At 37.4% G+C, this 12,601-nt stretch overlaps 1 protein-coding gene across 5 annotated transcripts in view; it reads left to right on the top strand.

Moving 5' to 3' along the window:
• mRNA-cap (RNA guanylyltransferase and 5'-phosphatase mRNA capping enzyme) overlaps nucleotides 1–12,601 on the top strand; it is a 548,400-nt gene that overhangs the window by 184,379 nt on the left and 351,420 nt on the right. For all 5 annotated transcript variants that reach the window (XM_090376079.1, XM_090376080.1, XM_090376082.1 and 2 more), the window contains one exon: nucleotides 5,053–5,141. In XM_090376079.1, coding sequence (XP_090232205.1) covers nucleotides 5,053–5,141 — 89 coding nt within the window. The remainder of the gene's footprint in view (nucleotides 1–5,052; nucleotides 5,142–12,601) is intronic.

Here is a 12,601-nt window from a genome sequence, read left to right on the forward strand (position 1 = left end):
AATGTAGTGAGTAACACCATATAGCTACAAAATGTCTATAACAAGTAATGATAATAATGAACAATATTCTTTGGTCCCTTGGATCTCGTTATAATCCGATTTTGACTGTTTGATTTTTCTATATTGTTTTTTCATGTTTTATGCATCTTCCTGAGAATTTGTTTTATGTATCTTCCTAGCAATATTATTATAACCATATAATAATAGTGGTATAATAGTCTAGTATTATAATATTATATAATAATTGGGGGTTTCATGCTTAATTATTAAATAAAAAAACTAATACGAATGCAAATTAAAAAAAATCATGGTTAGAAACTGGTGAAACATGTGACCAGCAAAAATAGTTTAATTATTATTGTGTTAATTAAAAAGACAAGTGATAAGATTAAATAATATATCAAATTTCTAATAACAATACATTTTGAAATTATTAATTATGGTTACTACTCATATCTGACTTCAGCAGTTGAGTCTGAGGTTATGATATGCAACTCTTATTATTTTTTTTTATGATTGTTGTTATTATTGTTATAATGCAAAATGTTTGGCCACTCCTGTTTTATAGCTGGAAAGCTATAACTTGAACTGGAAAGGTAAATTTGCTATACATTGCTAGCAAGTGCTAAAACACAACTGTTTTATCACTTGCTAGCTTCAGATCATTTGGTGACTGGTCTTTATTAGCAAATGTATGCCAAATTGTAAATAATGGAGCTCACATCTGGTGAATATGGGCTTGACACACCCACGGTCCAGAGCTGAATATCATCATTCTTCTCTTTCTTGGTGATTCCTTTCTACTTCTCTCTCTCTCTCTCTCTCTCTCTCTCAGGTTGATTCAGAAAATTTTTTTTGGCTGGTGCAGCATAAGTCTCAGGCTTCCTTGCATCATATGGCTCATAATAATAATAATTATAATCACATATCTGAAGCCTAAAGATGAAGATACAAGAAACCCGGCGAAATATAGGCCAATCACCTGCCTCCCAACAATGTACAAGATCTTGACCAGCTGCATAACCAGGAAGAATAGAAGACTAGTGGAAGAAGGCCCTAACAGAATTCGAAGGAATGGACCCCACAAAGATTCACATGATACTGAAGCAGAGGCCAAATAGAACCTTGTGGAGAGTCACAGACCATCTGAATCGACACATAATACCACATTACCTTGATAGCAATGGAGCAAAACTGGAGGCCATCCACACAGCCGTGTATTGTGCTGCTGTAGTAGCCATGAGGATTAATGGAAGAGAAGCGAGAGACCGAAAACAGAAGGAACCACCAGCTTTGGAAAGAAGACTTCAGCAGAAGATAGAAGAGTCAAGATAGGCCAATTGACCCAGTAACAACCGGACAATAGGAGTAAGAAATTAATTGGAAAAGTGAAGACCATTCTCAAGAGAGACAGCATCCACAGCAAACATGAGACAAGAAAAGAATAGGAGAGTACTTGGACACATTGAAGCAGAACCTCCTTGCACTCAGCAAGAGACTACTCCGATACAAAGACAGCTCCCAGAGGAAAATAAACAACCGAATCTTCATGAGGACCAAAGAAGCTTCTACAGGAATCTCAGAGAAGACAGGAAAGAAGGAAATGGACCACCTGAGAAGAAGACGATCTAGGAGTTCTGGGGAAACATACGGAGCAGGGAAGTAAGACATAATAGCCGAGCCACCTGGATAGAACTAGAATGCAAGAACCAAGGACGTACAAGAAATGAGAGGGTGGGAGATTCGGGAAGAAGTAAAACAGACTATCAAGAACTCTCACAACTGGTGAACTACAGGAATAGATAACGTCCACAACTACTGGTACAAGAAGCTCACTTGCACACACAAACACCTGGCAGCGCAGTTCACCCGAATGATAAGGCAGCACCCAGAGACAATTCCAAAGTTTCTCACTCAAGGAATCACATATTGAAAGCCTAAAGATGAAGACACAAGAAACCCAGCGAAATATAGGCCAATCACCTGCCTCCCAACAATGTACAAGATCCTGACCAGCTGCATAACCAGGAATATCAGACCACTTGGAGAGCCAGAACATAATGGCCGAACTAAAAAAAGGATGCAGGCTGCTGGGCAAAAGATGCATGGAACAGTTAACCATAGATGCCGTGGTTATGGAGAAAGCCTACAAGAAGTGCCACAACATGTACACAGCCTACATCGATTACCGCAAGGTCTTCGACTCAGTGCCTCATAGCTGGCTAATAGAGATGCTGAACATCTACAAAGTCAATCCCCAAAATGGGAAACTTTGTAAAAGTTTCCCCAACAGGCTTTGTCAGCATTTTCTTCTTTATCGCTGCCTACAAGTCAATAAGTTCTTCATTAGATAATTCCTTCTCTTCATCCTCTAACTCCTCCACATCTTTGGCATCAACATCCAATTGAAGTAGTTCTGCAACCTTTGCAATTTTATCTGTAACCTCTTCATATGATTTGTCTTTTTTAAATCCTTTGAAGCCTTTTACGTGCGGTGGGCATATTTCCTTCCATGCGCCATTTAAACAACTTTTAGTAATTTCCTCCCAGACCTTATTAATGTTTAAGATGGCATGGTAAATATTGTTAGATTTGCAAGTCTCTGAACGTAAAATTTTTCTCATCGTCTACTGCAGACAATGCCCAAATAAATGTTGTAAATAGTATGCTTTTATATTTGAAATAACACCCTGATCCATAGGTTGGATGAGTGAAGTCGTGTTTGGATACTATGACTCTCATGTTCGAATTGAAATCATTTAGATGGTAGTATGTCCAGGAGCATTATCTAATAGAAGCAAAATCTTGAAAGGAACGTTGTTGTCTTTACAATATTTTTCAACATCTGGAATGAAGCAGCATTTAAACCAATCCTCAGAGATACTGTTATCCATACTCTCTGGTTCGATCGGAAATGCACAGTTACTGGGGCTTTATTGATGCCCTTAAATGCACTATGATTTCCAGAATGGTACACAAGCAGTGGTTTTAATCTGTAATCTCCCACTGCATTAACCCCAAGCAAGAGCATGGCCTATCTTTTGATGCCTTGAAACCTGGCATTGTATTTTCTTCTTTGGCGATGTATGTTTGCTCAGGCATGTTTTTTTCCAATACAGAGCAGTTTCATAAATGTTAAAAATTTGCTGTGTTGAATAGCCGCCTTCATTAATCATTTTTTTCCAACACATCACAAAATTTCTCTGCAGCTGCAGAATCAACAGTGGTGACTTCACCGCATACTTTAATGTTGTGGAAACCAGCGTGATGCTTGAACCTATTAAACCACCTGTTGTTTGCCACAAACCTGGGTTGGGGTTTGCCGTACTTATCCTTAATATCTTCTTAATACTTGTTGCTTTTGCTTGAATGGTCATTAGACTCAGGGGCACTTGCTTCTCAATCTGATTTTCCATATTATTAACAGCTGTTCCATCTTTGATGTAGCACCTGAATGCTGTTTTTGATCACTGTTGATCTTTAGTGCGTTGATCCTTTAACATGTTCTTTTATACGCACACTGTCCTTTAAAATTGTATTCACTGTTGAAGTAGCAAAACCTAATTCCCTTACAATAGATAACAAACTTTGTCCTGCTTCGTACTTCTTAATTAATCATCTTCATTTCTGAATCAGTTTTATTTCGTTTCCTGGCACTACCACCGTTTGCACTTTTCGTTGGTCACTTTCCCTTCATCATTGTAATCCGTAAATAGGAATGAAGAGAAGTTTCTGAAATTTTGTTTTTTATATGATTGAAGATTTCAGTGAGGGGGAACACATTTCACTATAATAGCGTAAAAATTCACACGATCAAAGTTATCAGTATTATCGCAAATGCAATAAGATTGAGTTTACTCCCCGTTTATAATTCGATGCACTAACAGAAAAGCCCAATAAACCGAAAAGGGCAAATTGTTTTTATTGGTTTATGGTTGTGGCCTCCAGAAACGTGCTTTAGAAAATTATCACAAAGGAGTTCAAAATTCATTCTTATAACAGGAACATATGATAATGATGAAAGGGTAGTGCAATTTCCATTATAAATATGACCTCTTTTAGAAAGATAAATGGCTTAGTAATACAACAAAATTACAAAAAAAAAAAAGTGTTATTGGGTTCATATTACAATATTTCCATGATTTTTGAAGTTTGCACCAGCCGGCAAAAACTTACGTAAAGTCGAAATTCCGTAAGTTGGGGAGTTCCTGTATATTCCTTTCTGAGCAAATAAATACATCACTTGGCCAAAACAGCATGGATGTTTCTTAGTAATGTCTGATTTGTCTGTTGCACAGATAAAAGGAAAAAAAAAAAAAAAAAAAGACCACAGCCATTATCAGTCCATTGCATTTCCCTCATATTGAGGGAAATGGACCATAATCTGCCACGCTGGTCCAGTGTGGGCTGGCAAATCGAGTATATTTAGCAGTCAGGGGCTTGAACCCCGGTCTACTCAAGGAGCGTGTGCTACTGCACTCCTGCTCATAACCACTCGGCTATGGAGGCCAGTGTTGCACAGATATTGAATAAAATTCTATCAAGTGTGAACCACCATAGGAGGAGATTAAATGTTTAATCTCTCATTTCTCAGAATTGCTACCCAGTTGTATCTTTTGTATTAGAGAACATTGCAAATCTGGAACTTTCTACCATGCTACTTTCTACTGAATGCTGCAATAAATTTTTTCCCTTCTTCATGTTTAAGAATAAACTTTAAGGAAACCAAATGTATTCATTAAATCAAGTGACTGCAGATAGCTCTGAGCTATATGTAACTTGCAAGCCCTAATGTAAGATAATGTGCATTGGAGGCCCCTAGTGAAACAGTTGAGCTGTTTCACTAGGTTGAACATGTGAAACAGTTGAGCTGTTTCACATGTTCTTAAAGAACTGTAATAATGCCATTAGTTTTACTAAAGTTTCTGTATAAATAAATGTAAGAAATTACAGTGCACCACTTCCTCTTTGGGTGGGTGCACTTGCACATTTCATAATATACATGATGACAGTCGTAAATAATTTTTTTTTTTTTTTTTTTAATTTCCTTAGCCATGGAGAGTGTCCTTCATTAGAACAAACTCAGACATTCATCACTTTATGTCAGAATTTCATTGCCAAAAATCCTCTTGAAGTGATAGGTGAGTATGTGTGTGTCTGTGTGTGTGTATGTATATATATATATTGTGTTCTTAATGATGGTTATGATAATGATATCTAGTCAATTTTACAGTGTTAGGAGTTTGTCAGTTGTGCAACGTTAATGCTATTGTACAAAGGGCAATTAGACATTATATGTGCATGAAATTGTATTGATCGATTTTGTTTAATTAAATGTTATTAATCTGTAGGCAATTAGGTGTATATGGATCAGGTTACCAAGTTAGCAAATGTAAACTAACTTTAGCCTGGGAGGCCTATAAACGTTATATGAATGTAATGGTATTAAAAATAATATGATGCTAAATGATGAAAATAACGAGTAAAAATAACAGTATAAATTGCAATAACATTCCCTCACTTAGCTATCAATCTGCTACTTCATCGGGGGCTTTGAGCAGAATGATAGCCAGACTAAAAGAATGTCTCATACTTACCCGTTTCTGTTTTCCCCATACCAGTTTTGCCAGTTATAAATTTTTAAGTGCTAGTATTAAATTTAAATTGATAGAAAATCAACGAGATAGGATAATAAGTTAAGTTTATATAAATTTTTAAATTTAAAATTTAAATTTTGCCTACATATTGTCTGAAATAGCAAACTGGGGATAGGTGGCACAAAGCCTAACGGGTATGTATCAGAATAAATGAGAAAGGTTCTTACTTCCATCTTGTGCTGTGGTCAGACTGAAAAGGGGGTAAATTCCCGCCTTCTGGTTATTTTACATGTTGATAAGATTATACTGCGCAGTCGCGCCTTTTGTATATTATGGTGTGATGGTGAAATTGCTGTAGGCATTATATCCTATGTAAGTGCGAGTGTTTTGAAAGCCATGGGTGGGTTTATATTTGTGCTTGTGGGGGGGTTGCTTCTAATGTCGAAAGGAACCAATATAAATGAATTGAGTGTTTATATCATTACATGTGTTGTAAATTACAAGATGTATGTTAAAAACACTGTGTAGGAATTTACAAGAAGCATATTAATAAAAATGTGTTGCTATACCCTGGACAAGGGCCGGTATTGTTTTTCTAAGGCATAACGACCCGTGTTTGTCTGGGGGGGGGGAGATAGCTATGTACGTATTTACAGCCTCCTTCAAGTGAATTTTTACCCTATGTCACAAGATTAAACTGCAGGGATATCAATATAGTGTGTAAATTATATCTTAGGCACAATTATTTTGTTGTCAGGAGTTTGTTTCCGGTGATAACTTCCCATACTTTTGATTGTCCCGTTTTGGAAGGGTGGGGTGGGGGGGAATTTGGTAGGCCGGGTTGCAGTGCAGTCATATGACGAGCCTCTTCTGAGCGTAATAAACCCGGGTATCAAAATTTGGGAAGTTTTAATCTTATTTGAAACTGGATACATATATTTTAGACAACCTAGTGTATTTTAACCTGTTACAGTGCAATTTCAATAAGTGTATATGGATTGGCGTTATGGTGGTGTTTGTTGAGGTTCGTAAGAATGGCTGCTTTAACATGGTGTCTGCTGTATTTAGTGGGTATATTATTCTTTAAGAGGGTTTCTATGAGTTTTTTTTAATTGCTTCCGTAGTGTCCTTTAGATTATTGCAGATGTGCATTAACCTGTTTGTTTGATTTCTAATGGTGTTGCCATGGATATGCTTAGCTAGCTTGCTCTCCCAGTGAATAAGCTTTATGGCTGGGAAGCTGAAATGGTCTCTCTTATCATAATGTTGAGTGTAGACATGGTTTTGGGTGATGGTGATTTTGCTTTCGAGATAGTATGCTTGCAAGTTGCTATTATGCTAGTATGCCAAAGTTGTCGTAATTGATGACTAGGACATCATCAATATATCTGTAAAAACTGATTTCTTCTTTGATGTTGTTTTCGAAGAAATGTAGGTAAAGGTTGGCAATGGAGCATGAACTGCTAGCCTCCATGGCTACCCCCCTTGTCTGTATGTAAATGCTGTCTCCCATGAGCACGTAATTGTTGTTGACGTTAAGATTAATAAGGTCATGCCAGTATTTTTTACTGCATTTCAAACTGTTTTGATGGTTTTCGTAGTAGTGTAAAAGGACTTTAATTAAATTGTCGTGGGAAATACTGGTGAATAGGTTTTTAAAGTACGTGTATAGACTTCTGATACTATTGTTTTTGATGTATTCTAAATATTTTATGTTATTGGAAATAATTTTTGTATTAGTGATTTGGTTGGCAATATTATTTAGTTTGTCCGAGGTTATGAACCTTTTTCCAGTCGGGTCTTTATGGAATTTGGGGATCCAATAGATGAATGGGTATCGTATATTATCTATTTTTAATTTGAGTTTTTTGTGCAAGGCTATAATTTTTTTGCTAAGGCTGTTAGGTGTGGAGTTCATAATTTTGTATGTATTGCTGTGGTTCATCTCCTCTTTAAGCGTAGCCAGGTGGGAAGGAGTGGCAGTGTATAACACACGCTTCTTGATTAGACCAGGGTTCGAGCCCGTCATCACCAAATACGGAGGATGTGGAAAGGTCTGGAAATGACCACCGCATATTCTCAGAGTAATATGGCCTTAGTTGCTAATGCTCCTAAAAACCAAATAACCAACCAATCCTCTTTAAGCGTGTCAATGTAGAACTTTTTGTAAATAATGCTGAATTTGTGACTATATCTGTATTTGTGATGACAAATTTGTTTTGAAGTTCTTTCGTTTTAGGATTAGCATTTTTTTAGGTTATATTGCTTAAAACATTTTTGTATTGGTATGATTTCTTTGAATCTGGTCATAATACATTCTGTGGAAGTATTTATCCAACTTTGAAAGGCTTCAACTTGTGTGTTGAATTTGTATGCGGTTTTGATGGCAAACTGTAGTAGATCCGTGTATATAGATTTGTGTGTGTTTTTTTGGTTGGCTGGGGAATTGGGTCTAAATTTTGTTCCCTTTTCCATGATCTCCCTAAGTGTGTGATCCTCTATAATGTTAAGGTCACCAGTGATGATATGGTTGCTATGTGGATCTATGTATTTTTTGTATATGCTTTCCTGGCAGAAGCAGGGTTGGTCTGTGTTGTTCATATTGGCAATAGTGTTTTTATAGTTACAAATAGCCTCTTTTGGTGGTGTTTTCCATAAAAGCTAGGATGGCAATGGTTATGTAAGTGAAGTTGTGTTTTTGGAAGTGTTTGAGTTCAATTTCATTGGTGTATTTGTCTGTATTGCTGGAGCTGCTGTCTTTCGTGGGGTTTTTGCCCTATTTCTTTATCTGTGAACGGTGAAGGTTTAATCTTATGTGTAGTTCTGTGCTGGTTTGCCCTATATATTGTATTCCGCATATTCCGCATTAGAAGGCCGCCGTAGCCTAGTGGTCAGGCGTGCGGGTGCATAAGTACACGTGCCTTGAGTGACCGGGGTTCAAGCCCGTGACTGCTGAATACGGTGCTGTTTCCTGTATTCTGTCTATCTTGTTAACTCCTCTGACTGTTTGGTCGTCCCGGAGTATAAACAGAAAATTTATTTTAAAATTTATATGATATTTTTAGTATGGCAAAAAAATGGTGTGTTATTGGAGTTATGTTGGTGCTAGTTGTGCATGTATGGGCATGTTTTGCATAGCTTACTGTTACATTTTTTAAATTTTAGCTGCCTCTGGTGGCGTAGACAATCATCATAGTCTTCGATGTGTGGGAAATTGTAGTTTTTAGTTCCATTAGGTTTCGATATATTCACTTGTGGTGTGGCAGCATTGTATGCTATATGACCGTTTTCAGGAAATGTCGGGTCCTGTGTGGTCATGTCTAATCCCAGGGTGCAGTTTATGCTGTGCTACCCGTACAGCATGTTGTTCCTATATGTAGTTTTGTTCATGTTTAATTAGAATTTATGAGGTTTTTGCGATATAAGAAAATATATGAAAATATAAGGCTCGGGTTCCATGTAGTTACACTTTATTACCTATATTAATGGAGTTTTATCAATTTTGCTTAAATTATTAGTTTTAATTGTAAACCTTGTTATTTATTTTAAATTGTTAACCTTACAGTCTCTGCAGTCCCAGTAGCTGGCTAGCAAAGCTGGGTACTGGCAGGGCAAATTATATTGTGTTCTTAATGATGGTTATGATAATGATATCTTGTCAATTTTACAGTGTTAGCTTACCAAGTTAGCAAATGTAAACTAACTTTAGCCTGGGAGGCCTATAAACATTATATGAATGTAATGGTATTAAAAATAATATGATGCTAAATGATGAAATTAATGATAAAAATAACAATATAAATGCTAATAAACAAATGCAAATGAACAAAATAAATTGCAATAACATTCCCTCACTTGGCCATCAATTTGCTACTTCATCGGGAGGCTTTGAGCAATGCTAGTATTGAATTTGATAGAAAATCAACAAGATAGGATAATAAGTTTAGTTTACATAAATTTTTAAATTTAAATTTTGCCTACATATTGTGTAAAATAGCAAACTGGGATGGGTGACACAAAGCCCAACGGGTATGTATCAGAATAGCACTTGAAAATTTAAAACTGGTATTGGGACAACAGAAATGGGTAGGTATGAGACATTCTTTTAGTCTGGCTATCATTCTGCTCAAAGCCCCCGATGAAGTAGCAGATTGATGACCAAATGAGGGAATATTATTGCAATTTATTTTGTTCATTTGCATTTATATTGTTATTTTTATTGTTATTTTCATCATTTAGCATGATATTATTTTTAATACCATTACATTCATATAACATTTATAGGCCTCCCAGGCTAAAGTTAGTTTACATTTGCTAACTTGGTAACCTGATCCATATATGCCTAATTGCCTACAGGTTAATAACAATTAATTAAACAAAATCTATTCTTAGGAACCTCAACAAACACCACCCTAATGCCAACCCATATACACTTATTGAAAATGCACTGTAACAGGTTAAAATACACTAGGTTGTCCAAAATATATGTATCCAGTTTCAAATAAGATTAAAGGTTTATTACACTCAGAAGAGGCTCGTTGTCTGACCGCACTGTAACCCGGCCTACCAAATCCCCCCCCCCCCAAAAAAAAAACCGGACAATCAAAAGTATGGAAAATTATCACAGAAAACAAACTCCCAACAACAAAATAATTGTGCCTAAGATATAATTTACACACTATATTGATACCCCTGCAGTTTAATCTTGTGACATGGGGTAAAAATTCGCTTGAAGGAGGCTGTAAATATGTACATAGCTATCCCCCCCCCCAGACAAACACGGGTCGTTATGCTTTAGAAAAGCTATACTGGCCCTTGTCCAGGGTATAACAACCCATTTTTATTAACTTACTTCTTGTAAATACCTACAGTTTTTTTTTTTTAACATACATCTTGTAATTTACAACACATGTAATGATATAGACACTCAATTCATTTATATTGGTTCCTTTCGACATTAGAAGCAACCCCCCCCACAAGCACAAATATAAACCCACCCATGGCTTTCAAAACATTCGCACTTACATAGGATATAATGCCTACAGCAATTTCACCATCACACCATAATATACAAAAGGTGCGACTGCGCAGTATAATCTTATCAACATATAAAATAACCAGAAGGCGGGAATTTACCCCCTTTTCAGTCTGACCATCACAGCACAAGACGGAAGTAAGAACCTTTCTCATTTATTCTGATACATATCCGTTGGGCTTTGTGTCACCTATCTCAGTTTGCTATTTCAGACAATACGTAGGCAAATTTTAAATTTAAAATTAAAAATTTATGTAAACTAAACTTATTATCCTATCTCGTTGATTTTCTATCAATTTAAATTTAATACTAGCACTTAAAAATTTATAACTGGCAAAACTAAAGTCTGTGATAACCTCTGGTCCTTGAGGTTATCACAGACATTCTCTCAGATATGCCAGACAAGCTGTACTTGCTACCTGGGAGTCTAAAATGCTGATGGAACTGATATTCGGGTGACACTCAAGTCAAGTGGACCCAATTTCGGCGAAGTCCGGACGGTCTGTGACAGCCAAATCCTCTGCTTGCACCTTCACGATGGTGGGACTGTTAGTAATCCTGGGTATAACCTCCATGCACAAGTACATGGTGGGTGACCACCTAGGTGTGAACCAACGTAAGCAGGGGTCAAGGTGTGGCGCCCACACCACATGGAGGACTGCCACCCCTCTATGTTACCAGGCAGTACTAGGTGGTAGATGACTCTCATCAACCGGTGAAATACCACCACTTTGCTTATTGGAGGCTTGAAGTGGTGGACCCCATGTTTAGTCTCTAGAGCTAAGTTCCGGTCAACCCTTCCCTATCTCTTCCATCATGCAGTAGGATTGATGACTTTTGAGGTTATGATGAACGTCGTGGCGAGATCCAATATTCCTTACATTTCGAGGGTACCGCTCTAAAACGGTGTTCGCAGGCCGGCCGCTAGTTAGTACACCGGACCGAACCTATTGGTAACTCTCTAGGAGGCTTCCGGATCAGCTAGTGTATAATCTTGCTACCTGTACTCTGCCAGATAGTGACTGGAGGGAATCCGAGTAGTGTGTATGCGGGAAGCATTGTCGAGGCCACGTTATGTCAAGGATCTGGGTATATTCTTACCACATGTATGCCATATCCAAAAATTTCATTACTTCATACAGCATGTCCCACCCACTTTTTCTTACTATTGAATACACAATGAATTGTCAAACTAATAGAGCAAGCTTATCTGCGAAAAGATCTAAACCTCCCAAGGACTTCCTAATTCATTTCACAAATATACGTGGTCTCAATTCTAATCTCAACGATGTCCATTTCCACTTGCAGTCTGCCAAACCCCATGTACTTTTTCTGACAGAATCTCAGTTATCAGTTGATTCAACTACTGCTCATCTCAGATGCCCAAATTATTCGCTGTATGATTCCTTTCGCCTCAAAGGTGGTACTTGTGCATATGTCCGTTCTGATATTCCCTGTCAGAGACTTGGCAATTTGGAATCTCCTCTCTTTGATCTTCTCTGGCTTAAAATCTCTCTACCTCATTGTGTCAAATTCATCTGTTGTCTCTACCGTTCTCCCAACTCCACTAATCACTTGGAGCTCTTTGACTTCCTCTCTTTGCAACTTGACTTTCTCCAGTCCAACTTTCCTAACAGTGAGGTAATTTTCCTTGGTGATTTTAATGTTCACAACTCCACCTGGCTTCCGTTTTCTAGTCACACGGACCCCGCAGGTCAAGATGCTGAGGCTTTTGCAATTACTAATGACCTAGCACAAATTGTTCATTTACCTACAAGAATACCGGACAATCCTAATCATACAGCCAATACGCTTGATCTTTTTCTCACAAACAACCCTTCTAAGTACACGGTCGAAGTGAGAGGTCCTTTAGGCACTTCAGATCACAACTTGGTGATTGTCTCTTCTCCAATGGAACCTTTATCTCATGGCTATTCCCAACCTCGTGTTGTTTGGCATTACAAGAATG

This window comes from Mastigoproctus giganteus, chromosome 6 (assembly GCF_048544385.1).
Source record: "Mastigoproctus giganteus isolate SK-2022 chromosome 6, ASM4854438v1, whole genome shotgun sequence".
Classification (NCBI taxonomy): domain Eukaryota; kingdom Metazoa; phylum Arthropoda; class Arachnida; order Uropygi; family Thelyphonidae; genus Mastigoproctus; species Mastigoproctus giganteus.